A 15,289-nucleotide genomic window follows, 5' to 3' on the forward strand; every position below is an offset into this window, starting at 1 on the left:
CTGTGTTTTGAATACTGATTTAATATTCCTGCTCATTATTAGTCTGCTTAGATTTTCTATTTCTTCATTATTTACCCTTGGTAAGTTCTCTGTTTCTAGGAATTTACCCAGTTCTTAGAGGTTATCCAATTTGGCAATGTGTTCATAAGTAGTCTCTATTTTTTTTATGTTTTTAAATATTCCAGTATAGTTAACATACAATGTTCTATTAGTTTAATGTGTACAGTATAGTGATTCAACAATTCTTTACATTCTCTGTGCTCATTATCAGTGTACTCTTAACCCCCACCACCTATTTCACCCATCTCCCCACCCACCTCCCCTCTGGTAACCATCTGTTCCCTGTAGTGAAGAGTCTTTTGGTTTTTCTCTCTTTGTATTTTTCCTTTTCTTCTTTGTTTTGTTTCTTAAATTCCATATATTAGAGAAATCATAGGTAGTCTCTTAATCCTGTCTATCTCTGTGGTATCCATTGTAATGTGTCTTTCATTTCTGATTTTATTTAAATCTTCACTCTTATTTTCTTAGTCTAGCTAAAGTTTTGTCTATTTTGTTTATCTTCCCCCCACTGCAAAAAACACACCTCTTATTTTTATTGAGCTTTTGTATTGTTGGCTTTTTTTTTGTCTCTATTTCATTTATATCTGCTATGATCATTGTTATTTCCTTCCTTCTACTAACTTTGGGCTTAGTTTGTTCTTTTTCTAGTTATAAAGTTAGGTTGTATTTGAGATCTTTCTTGTTTCTTACTGTAGTCAGTTATCCCTGTAAATGTCCTCTTGTAGCTTTTTTTGGTTCATCCCATAAGTTTTGATATGTTGTGTTTGCATTTTATTTTTTGTCTCAAGATATTTTTTAATTTCCCTTTTGATTTCTTTTTTTGACTCCTTGATTTTTCAGGAGTGTATTGTTTAATTTCCACATACTGTGAATTTTTCAGTTTTCCTCCTATTGATTTCTAGTTTTGTACCATTGTGGTTAGGAAAGATACTTGGTATAATTTCAGTCTTCTTAAATTTTCTAAGACTTGTTTCGTGACCTGTCATATGATCTATCTGGGAGAATGTTCTGTGTGTGTTTGAGAAAAGTGTATATTCTGCTGCTGTTCAGTGAAATGTTCTGTATAGTCCTGGTAGGTCCATTGATCTAAAAAGTATAGTTCAGTAACTCAAAGGGATACATGCACCCAATGTTCCCCAATGTTTATAGCAGCATTATTTACAATAGCCAGATTATTGGCAACAGTCAAGTGTCCATCAACTGATGAATGAATAAAGATGTACGTGTGTGTGTGTACACACACACACACACACACACACACACACACACACTGGAATATTACCCAGCCATATAAAAGAGTGAATGAAGTCTTGCCATTTGCAACAACATGGATAGAGCTAGAGAGTATTATGCTAAGCAAAATAAGTCAGAGAAAGACAAATACCATATGATTTGACTTATATGTAGAATTTAAGAAACAAACAAACAAGCAAATGGGAAAAATAGGCAAACCAAGAAACAGACTCCTAACTATAGAGAACTCCCAGAGGGGAGGTGAGTTCAGGGTGGGTTAAATAGGTGATATGGATTAAGGAGTGTACTTGTTGTGATGAGCCACCAGGTGTTGTATGGAAGTGTTGAATCACTATATCATACACCTGAAATTAATATCATACTGTATATTTACTTGAATTTAAATAAAAACTTAAAAAAATGTACACTTCAAATCTAACATTTCCTTATATTCTGTCAGGGCAATCTATCCCTCATTGAAAGTAGTGTGTACCATTGTTGAAAGTACCAGTCTACCATTATGTATTGTTATCTGTTTCTCCCTTTAGATGTTAGTATTTGCTTAATATATTTAGGTGTTCGAGTATTGTATGTATATAATTTACAATTGTTATATGGTCTTTGAATTGACCACTTTATAAATAATGACCTTTGTCTCTTGTTACAGGTTTTGAGTAAAAGTCTATTTTGTCTGAAATAAGTATAGCTTACCCATTGGCTCTCCTTTGGTTTCTATTGCATAGAATATCTTTTTACAACCCTTCACTTTGAGTCTGCATGTACCCTTAAAGGTGAAGTGAGTCTTTTGGAAGCTGCTGGGTCTTGGTTTTTTTTATCCATCTAAGTATTCCATCTGTGCCTTTTGATTGGAAAATCAGTATACCTACATTTAGAGTAATTATTAATGGGCAAGGGCTTAGTAATGCCATATTAATGTTTTCAGGCTGTTTTGTATTTTCCTTGTCCTTTCTTCCTCTCTTGCTAACTTCCTTTGTGAATTGGTTTTCCATAATAATATGCTTTGATTCTTTCTGTTGATCTTTTTTGTATCTAACTAGGTTTTTGTTTCTGGCTACAATGAGTCTTACATAAACATCTTATAGATATAAAAGTGTATTTTAAGCTGATAACAACTTTGTATACAAATATTCCAGCCTTTTACTTCCTCCAAATTCATTTTACATTTTTAATGTTCAGTTTACCTCTTTTTGTAGTGTATATCCTTTAACAAATTATTTTAGCTTTTAATATTTTTAATACTTTTATCCTTTAACTTTTATCATCCGTGGATGATTCTTTAAGACTGTGTTCTTCTGGGGCTCCTTAGACTGGCTGCAGCTGGTTCACAGGCTACTGCAGGGTCTATAGCTGAGACCAAGGTCTGTAGGTCTATTACCCAACAGGTGGGTGAGACTCCTCCCCCATCCCTTGGCTTATGGGGCTAGGTTTCCCAACTCCCAACAGAGGCACTTATGTCCATGGATGGATGCCAAATTGTTGTTGCATGGCGGCAGTGAGAGAGGTCTTATTTGGCCATAATGCTGACATCACTGCTCATGTTAATGTTGCTGTAACTTTTTTTTTCCCCTTTATGTGTTTCACAGTGTCTCATTTCTTTGCACACCTCATAGTTTTTTTGTTGAATAATGGATATTTTTTTAATATTTATAGTTTTTTATATTTTTAATATATAATTTTTAAAAATATTTTAATATTACTATTTTAATATTATATTAATATTTTTTAATTATTTTAATATTTTAAAAATATTTTTAATATTATAATGTGGCCGCTCTGGAAATCAAATTCTCACTCTTTCCTAGGGCTTGTTATGGTTTGTTGTTGTTTAGTTAGACTTTTCTGAAGTGATTTCATAACTGTTTTTGTGTGGTCATTGAAGTCTGTTCTCTTAGTTTAGTGGTCAGCTAGTGGTTTGCCTTAAACTCCTGGAACAAAAAAATACATATTTTTCCCAGTCTTTGTAGGTGGGTTCTGTGTGTACGTTGGTATCTTTAGTGGCAATACTCAATATCTTCAGTACTTAACCAGGATATTTATAATTCTGCCTTAGCCTTTACTTCTGACTTGGCACAGAGCCTGATGCTCATCCAGAGGTGTGGAACTTAGGGCCTTCTCAGGTATTTTCTACGAATGTGCTTAGTTAGCCGCAGGCACACACATGGCCTTCTAGATTCCCAGGAATGTGTGGAACTTTTCCAAGTCCTTATTCTCCAAAGCATCTCATTCCCCAGCCTTTTTCCCCAAGCTTTTCACTTTGTCTGTTGTTTAATCCAATTGTATTGTATGCCTTGTCCCAGGAAGTGAGGACTAATGCATTTGCCTTTGAAGGATTTCAATAAATGCTCACCCCACCCTTGATAGCAGCCGAATCAGACTAAAATAAAAATGTTTGATATCAAACACATTGAAAATGCAAGCTAGTTTATTAAGCAAGACTATATGGTCAGAGGTTTGGATTTGAAAGCCAATAATAGTGTACAATTCAGTCATTCTCCCCCAATACCTTAGGGGCTAGTACTTGATGAGTTTTTAGACTTTGTGGAGGCAGAGTATATTTGGAGTAAGCAACATACAGTCTCCTGCTTTGCAACTTGGCAACCATGTCAAAAAGGAACTGTAGAGGGGCTCCTGGGTGGCTCAGTAGATTGAGTGTTCGACTCTTGATTTCGGCTCAGGTCATGATCTCATGGTTCACAAGATCGAGTCCCATCCTGGAGCCTCCTTGGGATTCTCTTTGTGTACCACCGCACCCCCTGGCTCAAAATAAATAAACTTTAAAAAAAAAAAAAAGGAGATACAGAGCATGTGATTCCTCAGTCTAGTGAGGGAGGTGAAAATGTATTTGGAAAGCAGAATACTGAAGGCCTGAGGAGATAAGATTTACCTGTCAGCAAGTATGACTGCAAACATACACAGTTCGATTATTTGCAATAGTTGCTTATGTTCTTCCCAGTCGCATCCTCACAGTGAACAGCTATTTGATCTCATTGGAGAAATTACCTTTAGGCAGATCATCTTGCCTTGAGTCTTTTTTTTTTTAATGTTTATTTATTTTTGAGAGAAAGAGCACAAGCAGGGGAGGGGCAGAGAGAGAGGAGAGACACAGAATCCGAAGCAGGCTCCAGGCTCTGAGCTGTCCGCACAGAGCCCGACGCAGGGCTCAAACTCAGAAACTGAGATTAAGACCTGAGCTAAGGTCAGTCAGACCTTAACCTGACCGAGCCACCCAGGCGCCCCTTGCCTTGAGTCTTAAGTCCTTGCTTCTATTTCTTCCTTCTCTTTGTTGGACTTTCACATTGGCTGTCTCCTTGACGCTGTGTTTCAAGCAGCCACATACTCTTTTTAAGTATTTTACATACAAGGCTACCTTAAACACTATTTTAACACTGTCTTTTTCCTTTGTTAAGAGCTGGGGTGGAAAGGAGAATGGCTTTGGACTTGCAGAATGTTGCAGAGACTTGCATATGATGGTAAGTAATTCTTGGATATGGATATCTTGGCAGAGCTATTATTTTGAGCCTTACTTTACAATGAATATATGGAATATTAAGTTGCCACTTCAGATCAAGATCTTTGAGGAACCTGACATCAGTTAAGACATAACACACCTTATCTAGGTGTTTGGGCCCTCATTGTGTTGGCATTTGGAAGAATTTCAGAAACACAGTGTATGTTCATACCCAGGTCTTGAGTAGAACGCTGTATTTGGTGAATCAGTTTGAAAGTGATGAGAAATCCTAGAAAGTGCATTTGCTTGCATTCTTTCACTGTTACTGTTGGAACTCTGGGCACTGTGGTGCGATTTTTAAGAATGGATGCTCGAAGGGCGCCTGGATGGCTCAGTCAGTTAAACATCTGACTTCAGCTCAGGTCATGATATCATGGTTTGGAGTCCGAGCCCCGCATCAGGCTGTTTTCAGCATAGAGCCTGCTTTGGATCCTCTGTCCCTCTTTCTCTGCCCCTCCCGTTTGCTTACTTGTGTGCGCGCGCACGCTCTCTTGCTCTCTCGCTCTCTCTCAAAATAAAATAAACTTTAAAAAATTTTAAACACACAGACAAAAAAAAAGAATGGACACTGGGAACAGTTCTGCCATGAGAGTTATTGGGACCTTTACAATGTTACATGTGCTTTCCAAGTTTACCACTCATGCCCTGTCCTACCTTTTTATCTGTGCTTAGATTACAAGCTTAGGCCATCCTCCTTTCTGCTTTGATATGTTGCTTTGTGATCCCAATTTGGGATCACAATTGGGTGTGTGAAAACAATTCTATGTCAAGAAGCAACTATATTTTTTAGCAGATGTTGCTGCCTTTGTCAGATTGTCGTGTATAGGACAAATAGCTGTGATGAAATGTAGTGATTTTATTTTAGCAAGCCTTTTTCCCCTGGGGGAATTGTTCTTTTTCTGATCAAAGAAAACTACAAATTAGAACAAATTACTTTCCCATTTTAGTTGGTATATTTTCTTTAGTGTGCATTATAGGAATGAATATTGGGTAGTATGGGAAATAAGTGTTATCTAATGAGCAAAGCTACATAAATCTTAAAGAGTATTCAGTTTGGAATTCTAATTCTGAGAAAATAACATTTCATCTTTAAGTTGGTTAATTCTGAGCCTCCATTTGTATATTAAGCTTGTTCTTTACCCCTTGGGCAAAACAGTATGATATACTCTACTAGGTTTGTATGATGCCTGTTTTGGGCCCAGCCTTTGTTAAGAAATCACACACATCCTTCTATTTATTGATATTTGGTGTATCAATGAGACTTTGAAAAGTATGATGTATACTTTCAAAGGAATTAACATATATATACATGTTTTAAAAACTTGTAAGAATTATTGTATACAATAATTCTCCATTTCCAGAGACAACCACTGCGATTGTTTTTTGTTTTTTTTTTTTTTAACATTTATTCATGTTTTAAGAGAGCACAAGCAGGGGAGGGGCAGAGAGCGAACAAGACACAGAATCCAAAGCAGGCTCCAGGCTCTGAGCTTTCAGCACAGAGCCTGATGCAGGGTTCAAACTCCTGAACTGCAAGATCATGACCTGAGCTAAAGTCAGACGCTTAACCAACTGAGCCACCCAGGTGTCCCATACTGCTACTGGTTTCTTTTAAGGATTCATTCTAATGTACATTCTGTTGTGGTCTTAATTTTGTTTTTGCTTTTTTAGAGTTAAAGAGGATTTGTTGCCAGGGTCTGGTTCATAGTGACTTGGTATTTACCTGTGCAGAAAGCATTTTGATATCATAGGAAGTGGTGTAGAATGATATGAAAGGGACTATTTGAAGAATTAAGAAGGTACACCAGTGAGGCACAGTTTGAATAAAATATTTCCAGAGGTGATGATGGACACTAAAATTTCCAAGAGAATGTTCTTTTCCCTTCTCGAGCTGGTACCTAGACTCTTATATTTGTTCTCCATCCTTTCTTGGATTCTTATTCATTATTGGTTGGTGGACTTGCCTCTCTTTTCCCTCTTAAGAATAGCTGCGCCCAGAATTGATCTCTTGAAAGAAAGGGCAACTCATAACTTATAAGAAATATGAAGGCATTTGGAGCCTTGGGCTTCATCCTCCTGAGTGTGTGTGTGTGTGTGTGTGTGTGTGTGTGTGTGTGTGTGTGTTTGTTTAATGTTTATTTATTTATTTTGAGAGAGTGTGTGCATGTGAGCTGTTGGGGGAAGGAGAGAGAGAATCCCAAGCAGTCTTCTCGCTATTAGCATAGAGCCCGATGTGTGGCTCGATCTCACAAACTGAGATCATGACCTGAGCCGAACTCAGGAGTCACTTAACCAGTTGATCCACCCAGGCGCCCCTGTTTCTGTGTCTTATAAGACATCTGAACTCTGCTAAGAAAGGAGTAAAGGCAGTGTAGCCGCTGTGACTATACTGCTTATTCTGCTGCTACAATGATTTGGACAAGTGGTTAGGACTTGGAAGGAAGAGTAGGGGAGAAGATGGTATCTAATTCTTTCATGTGCTTTATACACAGAAATACCCACCCAGTGCAACTACACTACACTTTGAATTCTATGCAGACCCTGGGGCCGAGGTCAAAATCGAGAAAAGGGTAAGTCTCATAATAGGCTTGTTCTGATAGAGTCTATCATGTACTGTAACTGGGGTTGACTTTTTCTAGGACTCCTCAGTTAAATGAGGGAATGGTTTTGAGCTACATTGCTGCCCTCCCAATTTAAATACATCTACCAGTTTCTCAGGAATAAGTGTTCATTGTATGCCCTGCTCTGGTAGGTTTGGATCTTACTTATGTTGGAGCTGCCGAAAGATAGGACTCCTCTATGGTGTGTTGCCATGACGTGCATTTTTCTTCATTTCAGTTGGGAATTCCAACATGCAGTTTAAGTCTGGATAGTGATCACTCAACTTTCTCTACTTAAGCCAGTTTGCAAGAAGTCTATATATTGCTTACAGGGTACTGCTTCAATTATGTGATCATTCCATATTCTTTGAGGAAATACTAAAATTATTTTTGTTTAGAAGTAGCTTAGTGAATAAGATCTTCTCTTTGATCTATAGCATTAATGAATAATCCTTATAGATTAATGACTCCTTGAAAACAGTTGTAATGCATATTTGGAGAGTGAAGCCATTTTCATGGATTTTGTCTTTGCTATGAATACATGATCTGTAGGATAAGGAAGAGAAAAAGACAAAAAAATAGACAAATACAGAAAACACTGGTGGTTGCCAGAGTGGAGGTGGCTGGAAGGGTAGGTGAAGTAAATAAAGGAGATAAAGAGTACTGTGATCAGCACTAAGTAATGTGTAGAAATGCTAAATCCTTATACTGTACACTTGAAACACTGTATGTAAATTATACTTCAATTTAAAAGTGACAAACTTTTTTTTAAGGAATGAGGAAGAATATGAAATGTGTCTGTGCATTATATTTTGGTACTGTTCAAAGAAGCTTTCTTGAGAATATTCTGTATATAAAATGGATATTTTGGGGCATTCTAAAGTTGCTTTGACTTTAAGAGCATTCAGTTAGGCTTCAGCCTAGGGTGGCATCTTGGTTTTCAGACCACTCTCTTGCAGTCTTATGGCAGGGCAAGCTGAGGTATTACAGTGACTCCTAATAACTCTCCTATCTTAAATTTCAGACGACTAGTAACACACTACATTATATTCACATAGAACAACTTGACAAGGTAAGAGGAATTTTTTACTATTGGCTAGTTTCCTAACATTCAGTTTACTTTTTGTTCCTAACCATTTTTTTTCTAATGTAGATTTCAGAAAGCCCTTCTGAAATCATGGAATCTCTTACCAAAATGTACAGCATTCCTAAGGATAAACAGGTATGGTAGGTCCTAATAATTATCTAAAGGGTGTGGTTGTTATCCATATAGATTAATGATATGTGCTGGGCTGGGAGATAGCATATCAGAAAGGATCATGGGTAAGTTAGTTAGCCTCAGTGAGCCTTAGTTTCCTCATCTTTTATGAGGCCGACACCTACTAACTTCCTAGGTCCTTATGAGAGTTTGAGTAAAACATAAGCTGCCTTACCCACCATGTGCATCTAATAAGTGTTAGTAGCTTAACACTTTGCATGCCAAAGAAGAAAACATTTAGTTGTGTTATTTTTTTCTGTTCATTGTTATAGTAATAAAATATTTGATTTGATTAATTACAATCTGAACTCTTGCCAAATGTCTTCAGTTTGTTTCCTGTCAGTATAGTGATAGTTCTTGGCTTATGTTAGGATATTAGGATTCTCTGAGCCTGTGTTTTGTGGCACTCATTTTGTCAGCTAGCCTCAGAGTGGAATTGTTCTGTTTGACACCTTAACAAACAGCAACAATAAACCATTTAACAAATATCCCAAGAGGTAAGATTTAACCTTCAGAAAGTATAGTCCCCTTTTTCATTGATTGCTAATTTAGGTCTTATATCTTTACAGATGCTGTTATTTACACACATACGGCTGGCCCATGGTTTTTCTAATCACAGGAAGCGATTACAAGCTGTTCAAGCCAGGTTGCATGCTATATCTATATTAGGTAAGAGAATAACACTGTAATTAATAGGCCCTGATTTGGCAATTTAGACATAAATTCCTTTGAGCTTCATCTGGCCTTGATGCTGTGAGGCTTATTGTAGTTACTTTAAGTGGCAAGTTAAATTGTAAAATTGCCAGCATTTCTAACGTTCACCATATTCATCATTCTTCAGCTCCTTAATGTTGTATTAGAAAAAGGATATAATACTTACAGACATATCACATGGGTTTAGTCTTGATTTTTGCCCTTTTCTTGTTTTGATGGGTGTTCAGGTAGCCCTCTCCCCTGGCCCCTAGTCTTCGTCTTGCCATTTCATCTTCCTCTTCTGTCCCTTCAGTGGTATAATTTTAAGTCAGAAGGTATTAAGAAGTCAATACTGTGCATCTTACTTTTACTGTAGAGTGGTAGAGTGGAAAGGACACTGGTTTTGGAATTAGTCCTGGGCTCTCATCCAGATTCTGCAAATGATTAGCTTATGGGTTATGCTTTTGGCCTCAGTTTCTTCATTTAATACTGGGACAACACTTCCCTCATAGGCTGATAAAGGATTAAATGAAAACCTATAAAGCACCTAGCATGCCAGACACATAGAAGGTATAAAATGATAGCTGCTGTTAATATTACCAGGCTTAGTGTGTTATTGTCTGCTCTTTTAAACTATGAGTTCCTTGAAGTGAAATTCCTGCTTTTCACTTTGTATTCAACACCTAGCATAACTTCTGGCACATTGGTGGGTACATGTTTGGTAAACTAAATGAATTATGTTCTAATCCTATTAGTTTGCACTTTAGGAGACTATGTCTACTGTTACTTGTGTGCGGGATTCTTTGAAAGTGGATTATAGATATTCTCAGCTTTTATTCCACAGTGACATACAAGTTTCTGGCTTAGTCTGTAGTTGTCCAAAATTCTTTTCTTTACAGCCTATAAAGTGTTGCCAGTGAAAAACAGAAGCACATGAAGAAACTAAAATGGAAGTCTATCTCCAGTGTACAATAGTTGTTATATCAAGTAGTGATGTTCTAAAAAACATTAACTCTTCACATTCTTTTCATACTTCCATTTCCCCAAAATCCTTGCTCATGACAACCGATGCTAATAATAGGAGAATCTGTCACTTTGGAGGGTATTTAGGGCTTATCACTATATTTGATCAGTCCTCTAGAATTCAGTGATTCTGTCCTCCAGTGCTGGTTGGAAGGGAATCTTTTCCTAGAACCAGTAGGTGCAAAAAGGTTTGTCATTGGGCAGTGGCTTGACCACTGCCTTCTTGCCTAAAGTGTTTATTTCTCCTTTTGCAGTGTATTCCAATGCCTTGCAGGAGTCCGCAAACAGTATCTTGTATAATGGGTTGATAGAGGAGTTGGTAGATGTCCTTCAGATAACAGATAAGCAGCTTATGGTAAGTATTAATATTCTCCTGTGTGCGTCAGGCTTGTGTGTATTTTCCTTTTGGTTTTTCCCAGGGGTTGAGAATGAACGCCAAGAGGGAAGCTTGGCTCTTTTACTTCTTCTTTGGATATTTACCTACAGAGTTAACAAGTGCTGGATTTTCAGTGTTCTCAACAGACCTCCATCTCCCCTAAACAGTCAACAGTAGAATGAGTTAAATTTTGGAATATTGTGTATTAGCAACTTGGCTCACATCCCATGTTTGCCTTCTACTTTCTTAGGAGATTAAAGCCGCATCTTTACGAACATTAACATCAATTGTTCATTTGGAGAGAACTCCAAAACTCAGCAGTATTATTGACTGTACTGGAACTGCCTCTTACCATGGATTTTTGCCTGTACTTGTGCGGAACTGCATCCAGGCCATGATTGGTAAGTTTTGATGATTGTTATTTTAGGCAGCAAGAACTTTACCCTTTTGCTCGTGAGTCTTTTTTTAACATCTTGCCAGCTTAACATCACATTCTCAGCTTGCTCTTTTTCTGTCTCTCCCAACTTCCCTTATAGATCCTTCCATGGATCCATACCCTCACCAGTTTGCCACTGCTCTCTTCTCTTTTTTATACCATCTTGCCAGCTATGATGCAGGTGGTGAAGCCTTGGTCTCCTGTGGAATGATGGAAGCCTTATTGAAGGTGCTCTACTTTCTTTAAAAAATAACATTTGTGGGGAAATGAACTAAGAGCAAGTATAGAATTACAAGTTTGGAATGGTTCACAGTGAGAGCAAACAGCATAAGAAAGCTTACCCAGAAAATGTTATCCTTAATTTTTCTAGTTTGGCATTCTAGTTATCTGTCTCATTAACAACTTTTAAGAGAAGCCATCTCCATTATTAAGAATTGATCAAAGTCCAACATGGTGTGCTAGTCAGAAGAACCCAGGTACAAGTCAAGACTAGCTACATCTTCTGATGACCTTAGGCTGTCACCCTAAAGAAAATGTATGTAAAGGTACTTTGTAAATTGTGCTATGAAGGTAATAGGCTTTAGTGTGTGCTGGGCACTAGACACCAGCTTTTTTTCTCCCTGAATATTTTACTTAATCCTGAAAGGTAATTTAGGTCCGCATTATCTCTGAAGGATGAGTCCCAGAAGTGATAGAGCTATCATTTGACGAACACCTGTTTTTTCTCCCACACCTCCCCGAGACCCTAGACTGCATGTTTCTAAAAGTATATTCACAGTTTTGTGTTTTTTTCAGTTGATTAGCTTTGCCTCCTTTTCTCCTCGATAGGTCATAAAGTTTCTTGGCGATGAACAGGATCAGATAACGTTTGTCACCAGAGCTGTCAGAGTGGTTGACCTCATCACCAACCTGGACATGGCAGCTTTTCAATCCCATAGTGGACTTTCTATCTTCATTTATAGACTTGAGGTATTATTAAATAAGGAGCACTTAGCATAGACCCTATCCAGTAAGATTTGAGCCTAGGAAGTATCCTAATAACCCCAAAGAGCCATCTTAGCCTTTTTCTGTTTTTAGAAACCAATTTTGTAATCTGCCTTTGACATTCTTTCATTATAATTATTTTTAATCTCTGATACATATATATAGGATTTTCTTACTACTTTTCCCTTGATTGTAGCATGAAGTAGATTTGTGCCGAAAAGAATGTCCATTTGTGATCAAGCCAAAGATCCAGAGACCTAGTACTACACAAGAAGGAGAAGAAATGGAAACTGATATGGATGGTAATGAACACTTATTAAGTCAATATATTTGTGCTTGGCATTTTCCTATCATCCAACCCCAATTTTCATTCTTCCTTCTTATAAATTCTAAAGTGCACAACTGATTTGATTATGTATTTGTATAAATACAAAACAGTATTTTTCTACATAAGTGATTTGTATGTTGTTTTTCATGAGGCTAATTGTAAATGGGGGAGGCACAAGTTGTTGGGAATAGAGATGGAAGGTGACGCAGGTGGTAGAGCAGCAGTAGAGCCCCTCTGTTTTATTTCAAGAGTTTAATAGGTGTCTTCTAAGTATTGATTCATTATCTTCTTATTCCTGCTAAAATGTAAGTTCCATGAGATCAGGGTACTGTTTTGTTCACTGCTCTATTCTTCAGCAGTGCCTGATATATCGTAGGTGTTTAAATATGTGTTTGGGAAAAATAAGGAGAATGTAGACTCTAAAATGGGCTCTTTTGAAACTATCAGGCTATTTTGAGAAGGATGAGGAGAGGTGAAAAAGTTGTTGAATAGGGAACATGTTTTAAATCATAAAGTCAAGGGGCGCCTGGGTGGCTCAGTCGGTTAGGCGGCCGACTTCGGCTCAGGTCATGATCTTGCGGTCCGTGAGTTCTAGCCCCGCGTCGGGCTCTGTGCTGACAGCTCAGAGCCTGGAGCCTGCTTCATATTCTGTGTCTCCCTCTCTCTGACCCTCCCCTGTTCATGCTCTGTCTCTCCCTGTCTCGAAAATAAATAAACGTTAAAAAAAAAAATTTAAATCATAAAGTCAAAAAGATAGGTGGCCCAATAGTCTTAATCTTTGGGTTCATCATCATGTGTGTGTTTTTTTTTAAACCTCCCTACCCTCTCCATGCATAGTTAATTGTAATAGTAATAAAAACAAAAAACTTCTCCAAAACAGCTTTCTTAGAATTTAAATTCTTATCAACCAATACAGGTGATTCTGATGTGTTTGTAGAGAAAATTTCCTATTCAACAAAAAAACGGGTTACAAAATCATGAGTTGTGCTTCCATGTATATAAGTAGGCACAAATGGGAATGTTTATGTATAAAAAGATTGGAAGAGGGGCACCTGGGTGGCTCAGTCGGTTAAGCATCCGACTTCTGCTCAGGTCATGATCTCACAGTCCGTGAGTTTGAGCCCCGCGTCGGGCTCTGTGCTGACAGCTCGGAGCCTGGAGCCTGCTGCTTCAGATTCTGTGTCTCCCTCTCTCTCTGACCCTCCCCCATTCATGATCTGTCTCTCTCTGTCTCAAAACTAAATAAACGTTAAAAATTTTAAAAAAAATAAAAAGATTGGAAGAGTATTTAAAAATGTAAACTGATTTATTGCTAGTGGAGCTTTATTATATTGTACAAGTTGTAAGAAGTAATTTTGTATCATGTACTTCATTAAAATTCCAAAAAGCTCTGCCTGCTGTCTGCTACCCACCAGTAGTATATGAAGTTGCATGTTTTACTTACCACTCTTTTTCCTCCCACCACATTTGGCGGGTAAGAAATATTGAAAGGGATTTCTTTTGAAGGATTGTTTTTAATTTGCATATCTTAACTCATGATGTTAAATACTTTTCTATTTGTGAAAAGTTTACATTTTTATTTTGGGTCTCAATATTCTAATCTAGTCTCCATTTTTATATCATTCATCTCACCTTAATGGGAAAAAATTTCTCAAACAATCGTTCTTTTGGTGGTGCCTTTATTCTAACTAGTTTCTTTATCATAACTTTTACTCTAGTTGCAGATGTGACTATGGAAAGTAGTCCGGGCTCATCCATCTCTATGGAGCACCGGCTAGATGTTGACTTAAGGGCATCAAGTTCCAGCAGCAGCACTAGCATCTCCTCTGGCTCTGGACCTGGCCCCCGTCCTGGTGTGTAGACAAGTAGATACATAGTCTTTCACACTGAATTACTAAACTAGTAAAGAAGGTGCTTTGGGAATAGCTTTAGTGGTATATTTTGAGGATTGCTTCTTAGGACTGTGCATGTTACTGTGCCATTCTGGTGTCCATTTTCTTATATTAACATGTATTTCATACTTCTCCAACTATTCACACATTGATTATTTTATCAAAGCAGCCATATCAGAACACAGATAATATCTAAAACAGGAACTGAGGATCAAAAAGTTAATCTTTTTACTTTGTGGTTTTACTTCAGGCTTTTAATTTTAGCATTAGTTTTGTGTAGGCCTCAGTGATTTACTTTCCCAATTTCAAAGCTTAGTAAGTATTCTTCCCACCATTCAGAGATGTCACTTTGAATGTCTGCTAGTGTTGATATAGTGTATATGCGTCTCTTAAAAATTTGTTCTATGTGCCTGCTCAATCTGGTCTCATGGTGAACTCAACATAATCCTCCATCTTTCTCTCTTGCCAGGAGTTCAGTGTATTCCACAAAGAGCAGCACTTCTCAAATCCATGTTAAATTTCCTCAAGAAGGCCATTCAAGACCCTGCTTTCTCAGATGGCATACGACATGGTATTTGATTTTAGATACTTTCTTGAAGGATGTTTGACTTTCTCAGAGATTAGTGATTTTGATACTTTCTGATGTTACTCTTTTTTTGTAAGACAGGCTTAAGAAAAGGCCTGCCATTTTGAATAGCCTTTAGTCATTTAGTGTCACTTTTCCTAGACCTAAGGATTCTAGCCATTTTCATAATGATTCACCTATGTTTTTCCTTTTTCAGCTTTTGACTCTGTGCTCACTTCTAGCCTGCTACTTCACTTTGTCTGTGTCTGTATTCTTTTATTCTTTGATCCACTGTTAAGAGGCTATTTCATG

General features: G+C 37.5%; 1 protein-coding gene across 1 annotated transcript in view; it reads left to right on the forward strand.

Annotated features, from left to right (window-relative positions):
- The window catches only part of HUWE1 (HECT, UBA and WWE domain containing E3 ubiquitin protein ligase 1), a 165,063-nt gene that overhangs the window by 54,402 nt on the left and 95,372 nt on the right, over positions 1-15,289 (forward strand). Inside the window, exons 7-18 of the mRNA XM_019438418.2 lie at positions 4,722-4,784; positions 7,315-7,392; positions 8,447-8,494; positions 8,576-8,644; positions 9,250-9,349; positions 10,651-10,751; positions 11,023-11,173; positions 11,309-11,436; positions 12,037-12,177; positions 12,389-12,494; positions 14,239-14,373; positions 14,882-14,983. Coding sequence (XP_019293963.1) covers positions 4,722-4,784; positions 7,315-7,392; positions 8,447-8,494; positions 8,576-8,644; positions 9,250-9,349; positions 10,651-10,751; positions 11,023-11,173; positions 11,309-11,436; positions 12,037-12,177; positions 12,389-12,494; positions 14,239-14,373; positions 14,882-14,983 — 1,222 coding nt within the window. The remainder of the gene's footprint in view (positions 1-4,721; positions 4,785-7,314; positions 7,393-8,446; positions 8,495-8,575; positions 8,645-9,249; positions 9,350-10,650; positions 10,752-11,022; positions 11,174-11,308; positions 11,437-12,036; positions 12,178-12,388; positions 12,495-14,238; positions 14,374-14,881; positions 14,984-15,289) is intronic.

Source organism: Panthera pardus, unplaced genomic scaffold (genome assembly GCF_024362965.1).
Source record: "Panthera pardus isolate Hobbes unplaced genomic scaffold, ASM2436296v1 HiC_scaffold_27, whole genome shotgun sequence".
NCBI classification, from domain to species: Eukaryota; Metazoa; Chordata; class Mammalia; order Carnivora; family Felidae; genus Panthera; species Panthera pardus.